At 49.4% G+C, this 12994-nt stretch overlaps 1 protein-coding gene across 3 annotated transcripts in view; it reads right to left on the reverse strand.

The window, feature by feature from the left end:
• Positions 1 to 7640: 7640 nt before the first annotated feature.
• FAM193A (family with sequence similarity 193 member A) overlaps positions 7641 to 12994 on the reverse strand; it is a 174113-nt gene continuing 168759 nt past the window's right edge. For all 3 annotated transcript variants that reach the window (XM_060013078.1, XM_060013079.1, XM_060013077.1), the window contains one exon: positions 7641 to 8389. In XM_060013078.1, the coding sequence (XP_059869061.1) occupies positions 8296 to 8389 (94 nt within the window). In that variant the 3' untranslated portion in view covers positions 7641 to 8295. The remainder of the gene's footprint in view (positions 8390 to 12994) is intronic.

The following is a 12994-nucleotide window of genomic DNA, read 5'->3' on the forward strand; positions in this document are numbered from 1 at the left end:
CCACAACTACTGAGCCTGCGCTCTAGAGCCCGCGAGCCACAATTACTGAGCCTGCGTGCCACAACTACTAAAGCCCGCACGCCTAGAGCCCGAGCTCTGCAACAAGAGAAGACACTGCAATGAGGAGCCCGCGCACTGCAACCAAGAGCGGCCCCCGCTCGCCGCAACTAGAGAAAGGCCATGTGCAGCAACAAAGACCCAACGCAGCAAAAGAACAACAACAACAAAAACCCCCAATAATGTCTTGAGGGTTTTAAAACATGCAAACGTGACCACAAGAACTTTCTAGGTGAGGGACGGGAGTGTTTAATGAACTTATACAAGTGTAGGGTTTTTGCATTGATTTGTGGTGGACTAATGAACTAAGGAAGCATAATCTCTAGGGTAACCACTAAAGAAGTAATGAAAATATCTAATTAGAAGGTTAATAGAACAGAAAAATGTTTTTATTAATCCAAAGCAAGACAAGTTAGGAGAACCAAAGGGATAAAGGAGAGACGAGACAAAGAGCACCTGGAAGATGGTAGACTTAACCAACTGTATCAGTAATTACATTAAAATAAATGGACGGTGGGATAGGGAGGGTGGGAGACGCAAGAGGGAGGAGATAGAAATATGGGGATATATGTGTAGCTGATTCACTTTGTTATATGGCAGAGACTAACACGCCATTGTAGAACAATTATACTCCATAAAGATGTTAATAAAAATAAACAGACCAAACACTCTGACTGAAAGGCAGTGACTGTCTTACTGGATGGAAGTCTCACCTGTGTGCTCATTAGAAAAGATACACTTATGCCAACATTAACCAAGAAAATGAGAGTGATAATCAGACACAGTGGACTTCTAAGACAAAAAATATTACCAGAAATATAGAGCAACAGTGCATAATAAAAGGGTGAATTTATCAGGAATATACAATATACCTAAATTTGTGTAGAGCTAATAATATAAAGCAAAAGAACTAGACAAATGCATAATCATCGTTGGAGATTTTAGCATACCTTTCTCAGTAACTGATAGAAGCAGGGAAAAAAGTCAGTAAGGATACAGAAGATTAAACCTATCTACTTGGCCTAATTTCATATGTAGAACCTAAATTACACCCAAGGAAAGTTAACTATAATTCTTTTCAGGTGTACATGGAATGCTTCCAAAAGAGACAAATCTGTGGACCATAAATCAAGTCACAACATACTCCAAAGAACCTAATCATTGAATTCATGATCACTGACCACAGTGAAGTTAAACCACAACTCAATAACAGAAGGATAACTACTAAATTCCCAACACAGTTCTAAATGACCCATGGGAAAAATAAACGCAATGGAGATTAGAAAGTATTCTGAACTGAGTTAAAAATGAAAATACAACTTGCTAAAAATTATGGAATGCAGCTAAAGCAGTGATTGGGGGAATGTATTAGCTGCAAAGGCATATATTGGAAATGAAGAGAGGTTAAACCTCAGTGATCCAAGTGTTCATCACAAGAAGCTAGGAAAAGAACCACAAATTAGGGACTTCCGTGGTGGTCCAGTGGTTAAGAATTCACCTTCTAATGCAGGGGATGCAGGTTCGATCCCTGGTCAGGGAGCTGACGCCAGCCACATGCTGTGGGGCAACTAAGTCCCTGCGCCACAACTACTGAGCCCACGTGCTCCGGAGCCTGCGCGCCACAACAAAGACCCGACGCAGCCAAGTAATAAAATTTAAAAAATAAAAAGTGCAAATTAAACCCAAAGAAAATGGAAGGAAATAATAAAAGAGCAGAATCAATGAAATGGAAAGCAGACAAAAATCAACAATGCCAAGAGTTAGTTCTTTTAAATAGTAATGAAACTGATAAACCCACAGCATGACTGATGAAGAATAGAAAACAAATTGCTAATTATCAGGAATGAAAGGTGGGCATCACTGTAGATCTCTCAGATCTTGAAAAGAGTATATACTATGAACAATTTATAAAACTGATAAATTTGACAACTTAGATGAAATGGATAAAATCCTTGAAACACACCACTTACTAAAATTGACATAATTAATAGAAAACCCGAATAGCTCTATGTCCATTAAATTGAATCTGTAATTAAAAATCTTTTCACAAAGAAAATCACAGTCTCAGATGACTTCACTGGTGAATTCTTCCAAACATCTAAGAAAGATATACCAATCTTACACTCAGGAAACAGAAAGTGGGAATGTCTCCCCATCTCATTTTATGACACCAAAACCCAAGGACAAGGCAAGAAGGAAAATGACAGGCCACTCTCTCTCCTGAACATAGAGGCGAAAGTCCTAAACAAAATATTAACAAATTGAACCCAGCAATATAAAATGGATAATACGTTACAACCAAGTGGAATTTTTATTACAGGAATACAGGATTGGTTGACATAAAACAAAAACAAACAAAACCCACAAAACTAATTTGCCAGAGGAGAAACCATAGGATCATCTCAACAGAAGCAGAAAAAGCTTATGACACGATTTAATACCCACTCATGAGAACACTGAGCAAACTAGGAATAGAAGGGATTTCCTCGATCTGATCAAGGTATGTGTCCAAAAGACCTATGGCCAGCTTTCTATGTGACGATGAAATACTGAGTGCTGCCCCTGCTGAATCCCATCAAGGCAAGGTGTTCACTTTTTAAAATTTTTATTTATTTACTTTTTGGCTGCGTCGAGTCTTCGTTGCTGCGTGCGGGCTTTGTCCAGTTGTGGTGAGCGGGGGCTACTCTTCGCTGCGGAGCTCAGGCTCTAGGCATGTGGGCTTCAGTAGCTGTGGCTCGCGGGCTCTAGAGCACAGGCTCAGTAGTTGTGGCACACGGGCTTCATTGCTCCGCGGCACGTGGGATCTTCCCGGACCAGGGCTCGAACCCGTGTGCCCTGCATTGGCAGGCGGATTCTTAACCACTGTGCTGCCAGGGACGCCCCAAGGTGTTCACTCTTATTGCTGCAATTACACATTGTACAGGAGATACCCAGTGCAATCAGGCAATAAAAGGGAAAAAAGGACAGAAAAATTGGAAGAGAAAAAGATCAAACTATCGCTATTCACAGATGACAGACTGTGGATATAGAAAATCCCTAGGGGATCTTAAGAAAAAAGTTTAGAATTAGTCAAGTTGACCATCTCAAGATACAAAGACAATGTATGAAACATCTACTGTATTCCTGTATATCTGCAACAATTGGAAAAGCAAACTTATAAACCTGTTGTGGGTTGAATTGTGTCTCCCCCAAAAGATATGTTTACCAAAACGATGCTGAAGTCCTAATCCCCAGAATGTGTGAATGTGACCTCATCTGGAAATAGGGTCTTTGCAGGTATAATCTCAGGTGATGTCCTGCTGGATTAGAGTGGGCCCCAAATCCAATGACTGGTGTTCTTACAAGAAAAGGACAAGAGACAGACACAGGTGAGAACATACCGTATGAAAACAGAGGCAGAGATTGCAGTGATGCCTGTATAAACCAAGGACTGCCAGCGACCACCAGAAGCCAGTAGTGAGGCACGAAGAAATGTTTCCTCACAACCTCTAGAAGGAACCAGTTCTACTGACACCTGGATCTTGGATTATATCCTCCAGAACTGAGAGAATAAATTCCTGAGCCACCTAGTTTGGGGTGCTTTTTTATGGGAGCCCCAGGAAACTAATGCATAACTCTACTTAGGTAATGTCAAGAACATAAAATGCTTAGGAGAAAATTATCAGAAGTGTGCAAAACCTTTACAATAAAAGCTGTAAAATATTGCTTAGAGAAATTCAAGAGCACACAAATAAAAGATACCATGTTCATAGACTGGGAACTCAGTAGTCCTTAAGATGCCAGTTCTTCCCAAGTTGATCTATAGACTCAGTACAATCTCAGTCACAATCCCAATAGGCCTCTATGACAAACTGATTTTAAAATGAGTACCCCCCATTTCTTGGACTCCAGTTACACGTGTGTTAGAATGCCTGATATGGTCCCACAGGCCTTTATTTTTTGGCTGCGCCGCACGGCACGCGAGATCTTAGTTCCCCGACCAGGGATCGAACCCGTGCCCCTGCAGTGGAAACTTGGAGTCCTAACCACTGGACTGCCAGGGGATTCCCTCCCACAGGTCATTTTTTCCCCCAGTCTCTTTTCTCTCAGTACTTCATTTCTGGTCGTTTCTGTTTATATGCCATCAAGGTCACAGGTATTTTCTTCCAGCGTTTCTCATCTGCTGTTGTAGTGTTTTTCATTTCAGATATTGTTATCTTTTGTCCTTTGGATTTGGATCTTTTTTACATCTTCCAGTTCTCCTTCTTGTTCATGTTTTCCTTTATATCCTTCAGCGCAGTCGTAAGATTTGTAATGGTCATTTTAAAGTCCTTGCCTGCAAATTCACCATCTTTGGTTCTGTTTCTATTGCTTGTTCGATATTTCTTCCGATTTATGGTTTATATTTTCCTTCTTCTTGGGATGGCCTGCTAATTTTTTGCCTGGATTCCAGCATTTTGAATTTTACTTTAGTGTGGGATGGTTTCGTATTTCTTCTAAAAGAATGTTGGACTCTGTTCCAGCAGGCAGTTAAGTTACTTAGGACCAGTTTGATCCTTCTTAGGCTTGCTTTTAGCTTTAGATTCCATACTAGGGTAAGAGAAGCCCACTGCCGAGCTGAGACCCTTCTGAGGGCTCCACGCCAATACCCGTGTACAACCAGGTCTCGCCACCCTGGTTGGTGGAAACTTTCCCCCTGGATTTATGGAACTTTATGCCACACGTGCACAGATGAGTAGATTCGAGGGGGTTCTCTGCAGACCCGTGGAGCGCTCTAAGTGCAGCCCCTCCTGCCTGCATCTCTGCCCCACACACTCCAGCCACCCCACATGCTGGTCTCTGCTTCCTCTGCTCAGCAACCCTGCTGGGCTCCTCCCAGTGCTGGGGCCTGCAGGCTGCCTCCAGGCCAGAAGCTGGGGCCCTCAGAGGCTCACCTTGTTCCCTGCCCTTCACTCAGGAAACACTGCCACGTGCTGCCTCTGCTCCAACATCCAAGAACACCGTTAAAAAAACTTCCTTGGCTTCACAGTTAACAGCAGGAGGACGGTTTCTGTAGCCACTCTTCCTCCACAGACGCTGCTGCTGCTGAGTTTAACAGTCCAGGCACATGGTTCTCACTCTCCAGACGACACCGCATTCTCCACCGAAGACAAGCCGGGGCTCCCAGGACCCAGCTGGCTCCACACTCAGCTACGTGAGTGGTCCTGACAATTAAGTTCTTCACAGTCCAGAGGTGTCTGAAATCTCCTTCCGTGCTGCGTGTCTCCACCCCGCAGTGCTGTTTACTCTTAACACTTAGTAGTGGATCCAAAACCTGTGACTGTCAAGGTGAAGCAGCAGAACGTCACTTGCATTCTGTCATTCTCTGTGATGACTTGGAGGTTTTATTTTTGTTTAAAACAGTATGAACTGTGGGTTAAGTTTTTTCTTCTCCTTTTAAAAAATATAGTAATGAAATGGAGAAGTATCAATCCTTTCTGGTACCGTAACATTTTGATTTTTTAATGGCATGAGTATGTGGGCAAACTTCAATAAAAGAACATTTTGCTGTTTTTTTAGCTACTGTTACTTCATCATAAGATTACTTATCAACGTGATCTGAAGAGGCTCCCCCAGAGGCTGACCCCAGGTCGGGGAGTGACCTCATCGGGAACCTGAGGGGCTTGCCTGGGGCTTTGGTGTCCCCATCTGTCAATGTACGGACTGGGGCGAGGGCCTGGCTCACACCTAGACCACAGTAACAAGTCGCCAGAACCCTTGACCAGGGCCTGAGCCTCCCGGGGCCTGAATCCATCCTCTCTTCTGTTCCCGAGATGCCCCCTTGAGGAGTGATCCAAAGGAACATCAGGGTTGGTCTTGCAGGTTGGGTGGAATTTCCAGGGAACTCGGGAAGTGCGTCCCGGCAAGGAGAGAGGCCGGGTGGTCCTAGGGGCCAAGCGTGCAGACTCGGAACCAGGTGTAGACGGCACGCCCACGTGCTGGGCGGAGCGGGGTGTGGAGGCGGCAGGGGCCCCTCAGGAGCCGTGTGGTGGGGCGGGTGGTGCTCAGTGCTGGGGCACACAGGGCTCCCCTCACCACGGCTCACCTCACAGCAGGGAACCTGTAGCTCTCAGCAGCCAACGCGGCCCACAGGGCAGACGAAGCGGAGGCTTACCTACGGGTGGCTCTGCCCCCGACGGCCTCAAGACTGTTCCCCGGGAGAACAGGGGTGGGCACAGGCGGGTCTCGGGGCCCGAGCGGGCAGCTCCCCCTAAGGGGTCCAGCCTGGACTCGTCCCAGGGTTTGCTCCCTGGCCCTGCCTGTGCTCTCACCAAGTGCCCGGCCTCAGCAAGGCGGGGATGAGCCCAGCCCTGGGCTTGGGGTCCCGGGGGAACGTGGGGGGGTCTCTGCCCCTCCCGAGAACACCCTCTGGCGTGGTCACAGCCCGGCCTCAGTTTCTTCCTTTGCTGGATCACCCCATCACCCAGAAAAACGAACCGGCCTCTTGACCCCAAAGCCCCTCTGCCTCCTGCCCCTCCCCCACTCTCCTGTAAACCAGCTTCCACTGGGCGCCGGCCAAGGTCACCTCAGCATCAGAGCCACGTGGCCAGTCTCTCCCTGCCCCACGGCCTCCAGGCTGCCCTCATCCTCACCTGCTCTTGAAGCCTGGTTCTGGGGCTCGAACCCTGGTCCCGTCCACACAGGTTCATGAACATTTCACCAGGTGCCTGATGGGCACTGCAGACGGGGCCCCTCCAGGGACCGCAGCCCCTCCTTCCCAGAGCTCAGACCACAGCCTTGGGGTCCTCCTTGCCCCCTCTCATCCTCCTACCTGCATCCCGTCTGTCAGGAAGCCCTGTGGGTCCAGCCGTCAGAGTAATTCCGCAGGCCAGTCCCACTCACCCTCTCTCAGGCTAAGAGCCAGGCCGGGCACGGTCTCCACACAGAAGCGGGGCCCTCGCCGCTCCCCCTTCACTCAGGGACGAGCCATATCCTTGTATGTGCACAGAAGCAGCTTCACCAAGAGGCCGGGAGCAGCGGGAGCTATGGACTGTTCTAGGGGGTGAGTGGAAGCCAGGCTGCAACCAGGCGGCAGCTCCACGCCAGCTTTCTGCACACTGATGACAGAGCTCAGAAGAAAGGGACCATGCTGGGATTCCTTTTGTTCACTCTAAATGCTGTTAGCACGTTGTTGCCAGCTTATACCCGATTAAATACTTGTAGTTCTTCATTGCTGTCTCAGAGGTCACCCTCCCTGCGCCCCCGAGACTGGGTGGGGGCACCCGCCTCCAAGGCCATATGGAAGCCCAGCCCACTCCCCACTCCCCTCTGCTGGGCCCCCCAGCCCCTGCTCCACACCCCTGCTGTCCTCTTGGCACTTACCACTGTGGCCCACCGACAGCGCTGAGTCCCTGGCTGGGCTGTGTCCTGGGCACGCGAAGGCCCGGGTGACCTGCTAGATGGAGGAGGGTGAGGGCACCAGGAATCGAGAGCTGCCGCCGCCGGCGACCCTAGAGGTGCTCCAGGGCCAGGGCCCGGGGTCCCCTCGGGGGCACAGCCATCAGCTTGCCCGCCCCCTCCCCGCCGCAGCCCATCACAAAGCAACCAGACGAGGCCTCCTGCTGTACTAATGTATTCCATCTTTCAAAAAGAAAGACATGATTTTAATATTACTTAACAATATGTTAAAAAAGTAGCCAGGCAGGCCTCCGTGTTAATACAGCCGAACACTCTAACAGACTTGATGGTGTGAGTACTGGGTGGGTGCTTTGTGTTTGAACTTTCTCATTCTGCAAGGGATCTTACACAAGCTGGCTACAAGTCAGGGGGATCAGACACGGACAGCGCGACGTGTACACTCTTAAACAGTAGATTGTGGAGGAGAACGGAGAGCCCTGCCCTGCCCGGCCGCCTCGGGTGGGACGCAGGGCACAGAGAGCTGAGCGCAGCGACACCCCGGCAGGACAGGTGGCGGGACAGGGCGAGACACAGAGGCAACGGGCCACGTGGGGATGCGAACCCGTCCGGCCGCAGCCCAGGCCTCCGAGGCCGCGGCGGTGGAGAAGGTGGCAGAGCTACTGTTCCGATCCGACGGCAGAGCTACGGTCAAGGCGGCTCACTCACAGACTACACGCACACGAGCTAACAATGCGGGTCGAGCAGCAAGTTCTCGGTCGGGAGGGGGCTCGGGTGCGGCGGCCCACCCGCACAGCCCGGGGCAGGCACGGCAGCTCCGGGCCCGGCCCACCGCCCGCGTGTCCCTCTCCAGGCGGTCCTCGTTCAGTGGGCAGCAAAGGTGGCTTTTTTCAAGCTGAAATTGGACCAGTTGATGGACAGTCTCTGTCGGGTCTGCCTAGCGGAATCCAAACAGAACCTGTGAAGAAAAGAAGCCCAGCGGTCACGGGAGGAAGAGTCCCACACCCGGGATGCAGCCGGAGAAGCCCAGCACCCAACAAGGCTCAGCGTGCGGGACCCCGCTGGCGTCCACCGTCTCCCCACGCCTTGCTGCCGGAGGAACAGGGTCCCACCTTCAGGACACTGGCCAGCACCCTGGACATCTCTGGGGCTTTATGTCCTTTTCTCTCGTTCTTTAGGAAGCTGCCCGTCCCAGCCAAGCTCTGCCCACGGCCACCAGCCTGCCCTCATTTATCCACGAGGTCACAGTGAGTGTGATGTGAAACAAGCATTTGTATGAGACACAGTTACAACACTGGCCGGCCCCCCCCCCGGCCCCGCCCCGCCCTCAGGGGCAGGTCGAATGCCCACAGGCCTCCAAGGCCAGCGCGGCCTCGCCGTCGTGCTGCCCCCTGCTTCCCAGGCAATGATGGCCGAGTTCCGTACTAGATGAAGCAAAGAACATTTTCTTTCAAAAGCCTCTACTTTTGCCTAATTTCTGAAATTCTCACCCTTCCAGCACTAACGTGGGTAGCAGGAATTTGGATTAAACTAGAAAATGGTGTTGTTGTCACTCGTGCAGCAGGTGAAATGAAGTGTTTTTGCTTCAGCTGTGGTTAAATCGCTGAGCCAGTCATGGGTGCTGTGTGCCTGGAGGACTGTGTCCAGGTAGATGAAGCCCCCGGCCACCCTGCCCCTCGGCGAAGGGCTGCACCGTCTCCCAGGATCCAAACTCTCTTTCCCTGGACACGGCTGGTCAACCCCAAGTCCTAGTGGTGTCACCTTTTAAACCTTCTGGAAGCTTCCACCTCCTCCTCCACTGTCTCTGCATCAGCACGTGTGTGTCCCCACCCTTCACGCTGCAGCCAGAACGCTCGGAAGCACCAACCACGTCCCTCTCCAAGCCGCTCAGAGAGGACCTGCAGCCCGAACCAAAGCAGGGTCTCCACGGGGCCCAGGCCGCCTGGTCTGCGTCCTCCCCACACCCTGGCTCCACTCTGGACACCACCTCCCGTCAGGCCTCCGTACTGCCAACCGTGGACTGGGTCACGCACACTTACATACACGTGTACAGAGCACGCGAGTACAGGTAACTATAAGGCAAAAAAAGCCTGGGTACCCGCCCCCCGGGTCAGGAAAACCAACACTGCCAACCCTGGGGCGCCATGCTGTGCCCTCCCAAGCAGGGAGCCACCACCCCAGCCTTTGCAACCAGCAACCCTCATGGTTCTTTGTAGTTTCACGACTCGACGGTGGCTCGTGCTGATTCCTTTCTTTCTTTTTTTAACATTTAATTAATTAGTTACTTAAGGCTGTGTCAGGTCTTTGTTGCGGCACGCAGGATCTTCGTTGAGGCACGTGGGATCTTTTGTTGTGGCGCACGGGTTCCAGGGCACGTGGGCTCTGTAGCTGCACCACACGGGCTCTCTAGTTGAGGCGTGCGAGCTCAGTAGTTGTGGCACGTGGGCTTAGCTGCCCCGCGGCATGTGGGATCTCAGTTCCCCGACCAGGGATCGAACCCGCGTCCCCTGCATTGGAAGGCGGATTCTTTATCACTGGACCTCCAGGTAAGTCTCTCATGTTGATTTCTAAACACACAGGAACAGAACCGTACTGTATGTTTTCATGTCGCTCCTTTCATTCAACAGTACGTTCATGCGATTCCGCCGCAAGGCCACAGGCACGGTGGGACTGTTTGCTGGAGTATGTGGGACGCACAACTTGGCCGCTGCAACTTCACACGAGCTCTTCTCCAAGGTGGTCTGACCTGCCCTGCTGCTCCTCGCCCGCGGAGGGAGTCGGGCCCAGCTGCTCCCCAGTGCCAGTCGGGCTGAGGCCGCCACAGTTAACTGGTCACAGGTTTTCTGCGACACCGTTTCATTTGCCCACTTGTCCACAGGTCTGTCTTTCCTTAATGGTCTGTAATGTTTACACATCGTGACACTAATCCTCTGTGATGTGCTGCAAATATTGTTTTCTCACTTTCTTTAAAGCAAACTGTTGATTTTAATGTAGCTCAATTTATCAATCTTTTGTTTTATGGTTGGTGTTTCTAAGAAATCTTTCCCTATGCTCAAAATTAAAAGGTTTGCATATGACACTTAAAATCTTAACCCATCTGAAGTCGACCCTGAGTGTGGTGTGATGCAGGGACAACACACCTGCACAGCTCCATTTATGCACACCTTCTTCCCACAGTGATCAGCCGACCCATCTTCTGTCACACACCAAAGCTCAGTGTTCGTACAGGCCTGTTTCTGGGCACCAATGTCACCACATTTTAATAACCAGGACTTTCCAAGTCCTTACAATGGGTAGGAAAAGGAGCCTTCCTTATTCTCCCTATTCTTCTAGGAGGATACTAGCGATCCTTGACAATTTTTTTCCTTTGTGGGTCAATGTAACACATTATAGCAGGGTGAATAAAACAAATGTATGACATGAAGAATCATTATAAAGCAAATAGTGTGGATCACCAGAGTCAAGCTGGGGACCCCCTGCCTGGTGTTTCCTCTCCTCCGAAGTAATCACCATTCTGGCTTTTTACGTTGATCACTTCCGTGTCTTTCTTTCAAGTTTTAATGCCTACGTACGCATCCCTGAACACAGTTCACTTCTAAAAACATACTTTATTTAGGTATAATTTATGTACAGCAAATTGCAGTTAGTGTAGAGCCCACAGTGCTGACAAACATATACGTCTGGGAAACCATCACCTCAACCAGGACACAGAACGTTTCTGCGAAACCCCCAAGTCTCCTTGCCGCTCTAGCCCCAGGCAGGCAAACAGGGACCTCTTGGCCTGTGACCACAGATGAGCGTGTGTGTTCTGGGATTTCGCGTCAGTGGAGCCTCCGCACGCATTCTGTCTGGCTTCTTGCACTAAGCAGGCGCCTCTGAGGACTGGCCGTGTGCTGCGGCGGCAGCCTTTTACTGCTGAGTGGCATCCACTGGAGGGACAGAGCACCGTTTTGTTTATCTGCTCATCTGTGTGGACCTCTGGGTTGATCCCAGTTTTGGGCTACAAATAAGACTTCCAGGAACATTCAGGAACAAGTCGTCGTGCAGGCATCCACTCTGCCTTCTCTTGGGCTTTTGGGCAGCCCCCAGCAGTAGAGCTGCTGGACTGAACAGCAGGCATATTAAACAATGTACTTTAGTTCTGCCCAATTTTTAGTTTATGTAAACTGGATATCGCGTCCATTCTTGAGCACCGGCTCTTGTCTAACGTCCAGTCTGTAAGATGCATCTGTGCTGCGGACTGCTCTGGTTTGTTCCTTTCTGTTGCTGTAACACTTCTCCTTTGACTGTACCACAATGTGTCCAACCCAACCAGTTTTAGAAACACTGTGTTAAGTTCCACAAAACCCTTCTTGGGTTTTAAATCCACAGATAAACTTGCGGAAGCTGGAGAGCTTAAAGGTACTTTTTTTTTTGCTATGTAGTTCCATTTATATGAAGTTCAAAAATACGCAAAACTAATGTATGGTGAAAGATCACCTTTACTTTGGGGGCGCTGGTGATGACTGGGGACGTGTGAAGCAGGCTTCTGGGTGCTGGTAACGCACACCTTGGCCAGGTGGTGGTTACCTGGATGTGCTCACCTTGTTAAAGTTCACTGAGCTCGAAGGCACTAATCTTCTACGCATGAACACGAAGAACCTGTGTGACCCGGGTCCCTCAATGCTCTCCTGTGAAGTCTCATCGCCTTCTGTGCACGAGTCTTGTGCAACTCCTACTAGCTTTATTCATGGACGCTGCACAGATCTTGCTGCTGTGATAAACGCTGTCTTCACGTAAACTACATTTCTGAATTATTGGTGGCGTAGAGGAAAATAACTTCCGTACACTTATCCTACAGCCAGGCTCTTGCTAAACCGTCCTGTTTTCTTCCGTCGTTTCCTATGTAGACAATGAGATCATCTGTAAAATGAAATTCTACTTCCTCCTGTCCGTGCCTCATGCCTTTAATGTCTTGTCTGTCTTACCGTGCTCGCCAGGAACCACGATTTAGGGTTGACCAGAAGAGGACATAAGAGGGCGGCAGGGCGGCTTTGTTTTTGCACATGCTTCCACATCTTTCCCGTTTTGGAAAACGTTTCATGTAGCTTTCTTTTCTCTTCTTTCTCTCCCTCTTTTGGTAAATTCCTTTTTTAAGGTTAAAGATATTTTCTTCTATTGCTTACTATTTAAAAAAGTAGTTATAAATGGGTGCTAAGATTTTAGCAAAGGTTTTCTTCTGAACTCACTGAGATGATCACATGACTCTTCTTTACTATGTTAATGTACCAGATAACACTGCAGATTTCCTAACGTCAGAAACTCCTCGCATTCAGTCCTGGGGCAAGCCGGTTTGGTAATATGCTGCTCTTTGAAAATACCGTACACTGTTGGATTTAGCATGTGAATATTTTCGTGACGATTTTTGCACCTAATACTCATGAGAGAAACCAATGTCTAATTTCCCATTTTCTTCTGGTGCTGTTTTTGGCAGATTTTGGTATCCACATTTTACTTCTCTCATAAAACAAAGAGGGGAGCACGCTCCTGTGCTGTCTCATTTCAGTTCTCCGGTAGAATCTAC

This window comes from Delphinus delphis, chromosome 5, assembly GCF_949987515.2.
Source record: "Delphinus delphis chromosome 5, mDelDel1.2, whole genome shotgun sequence".
Taxonomy (NCBI): domain Eukaryota; kingdom Metazoa; phylum Chordata; class Mammalia; order Artiodactyla; family Delphinidae; genus Delphinus; species Delphinus delphis.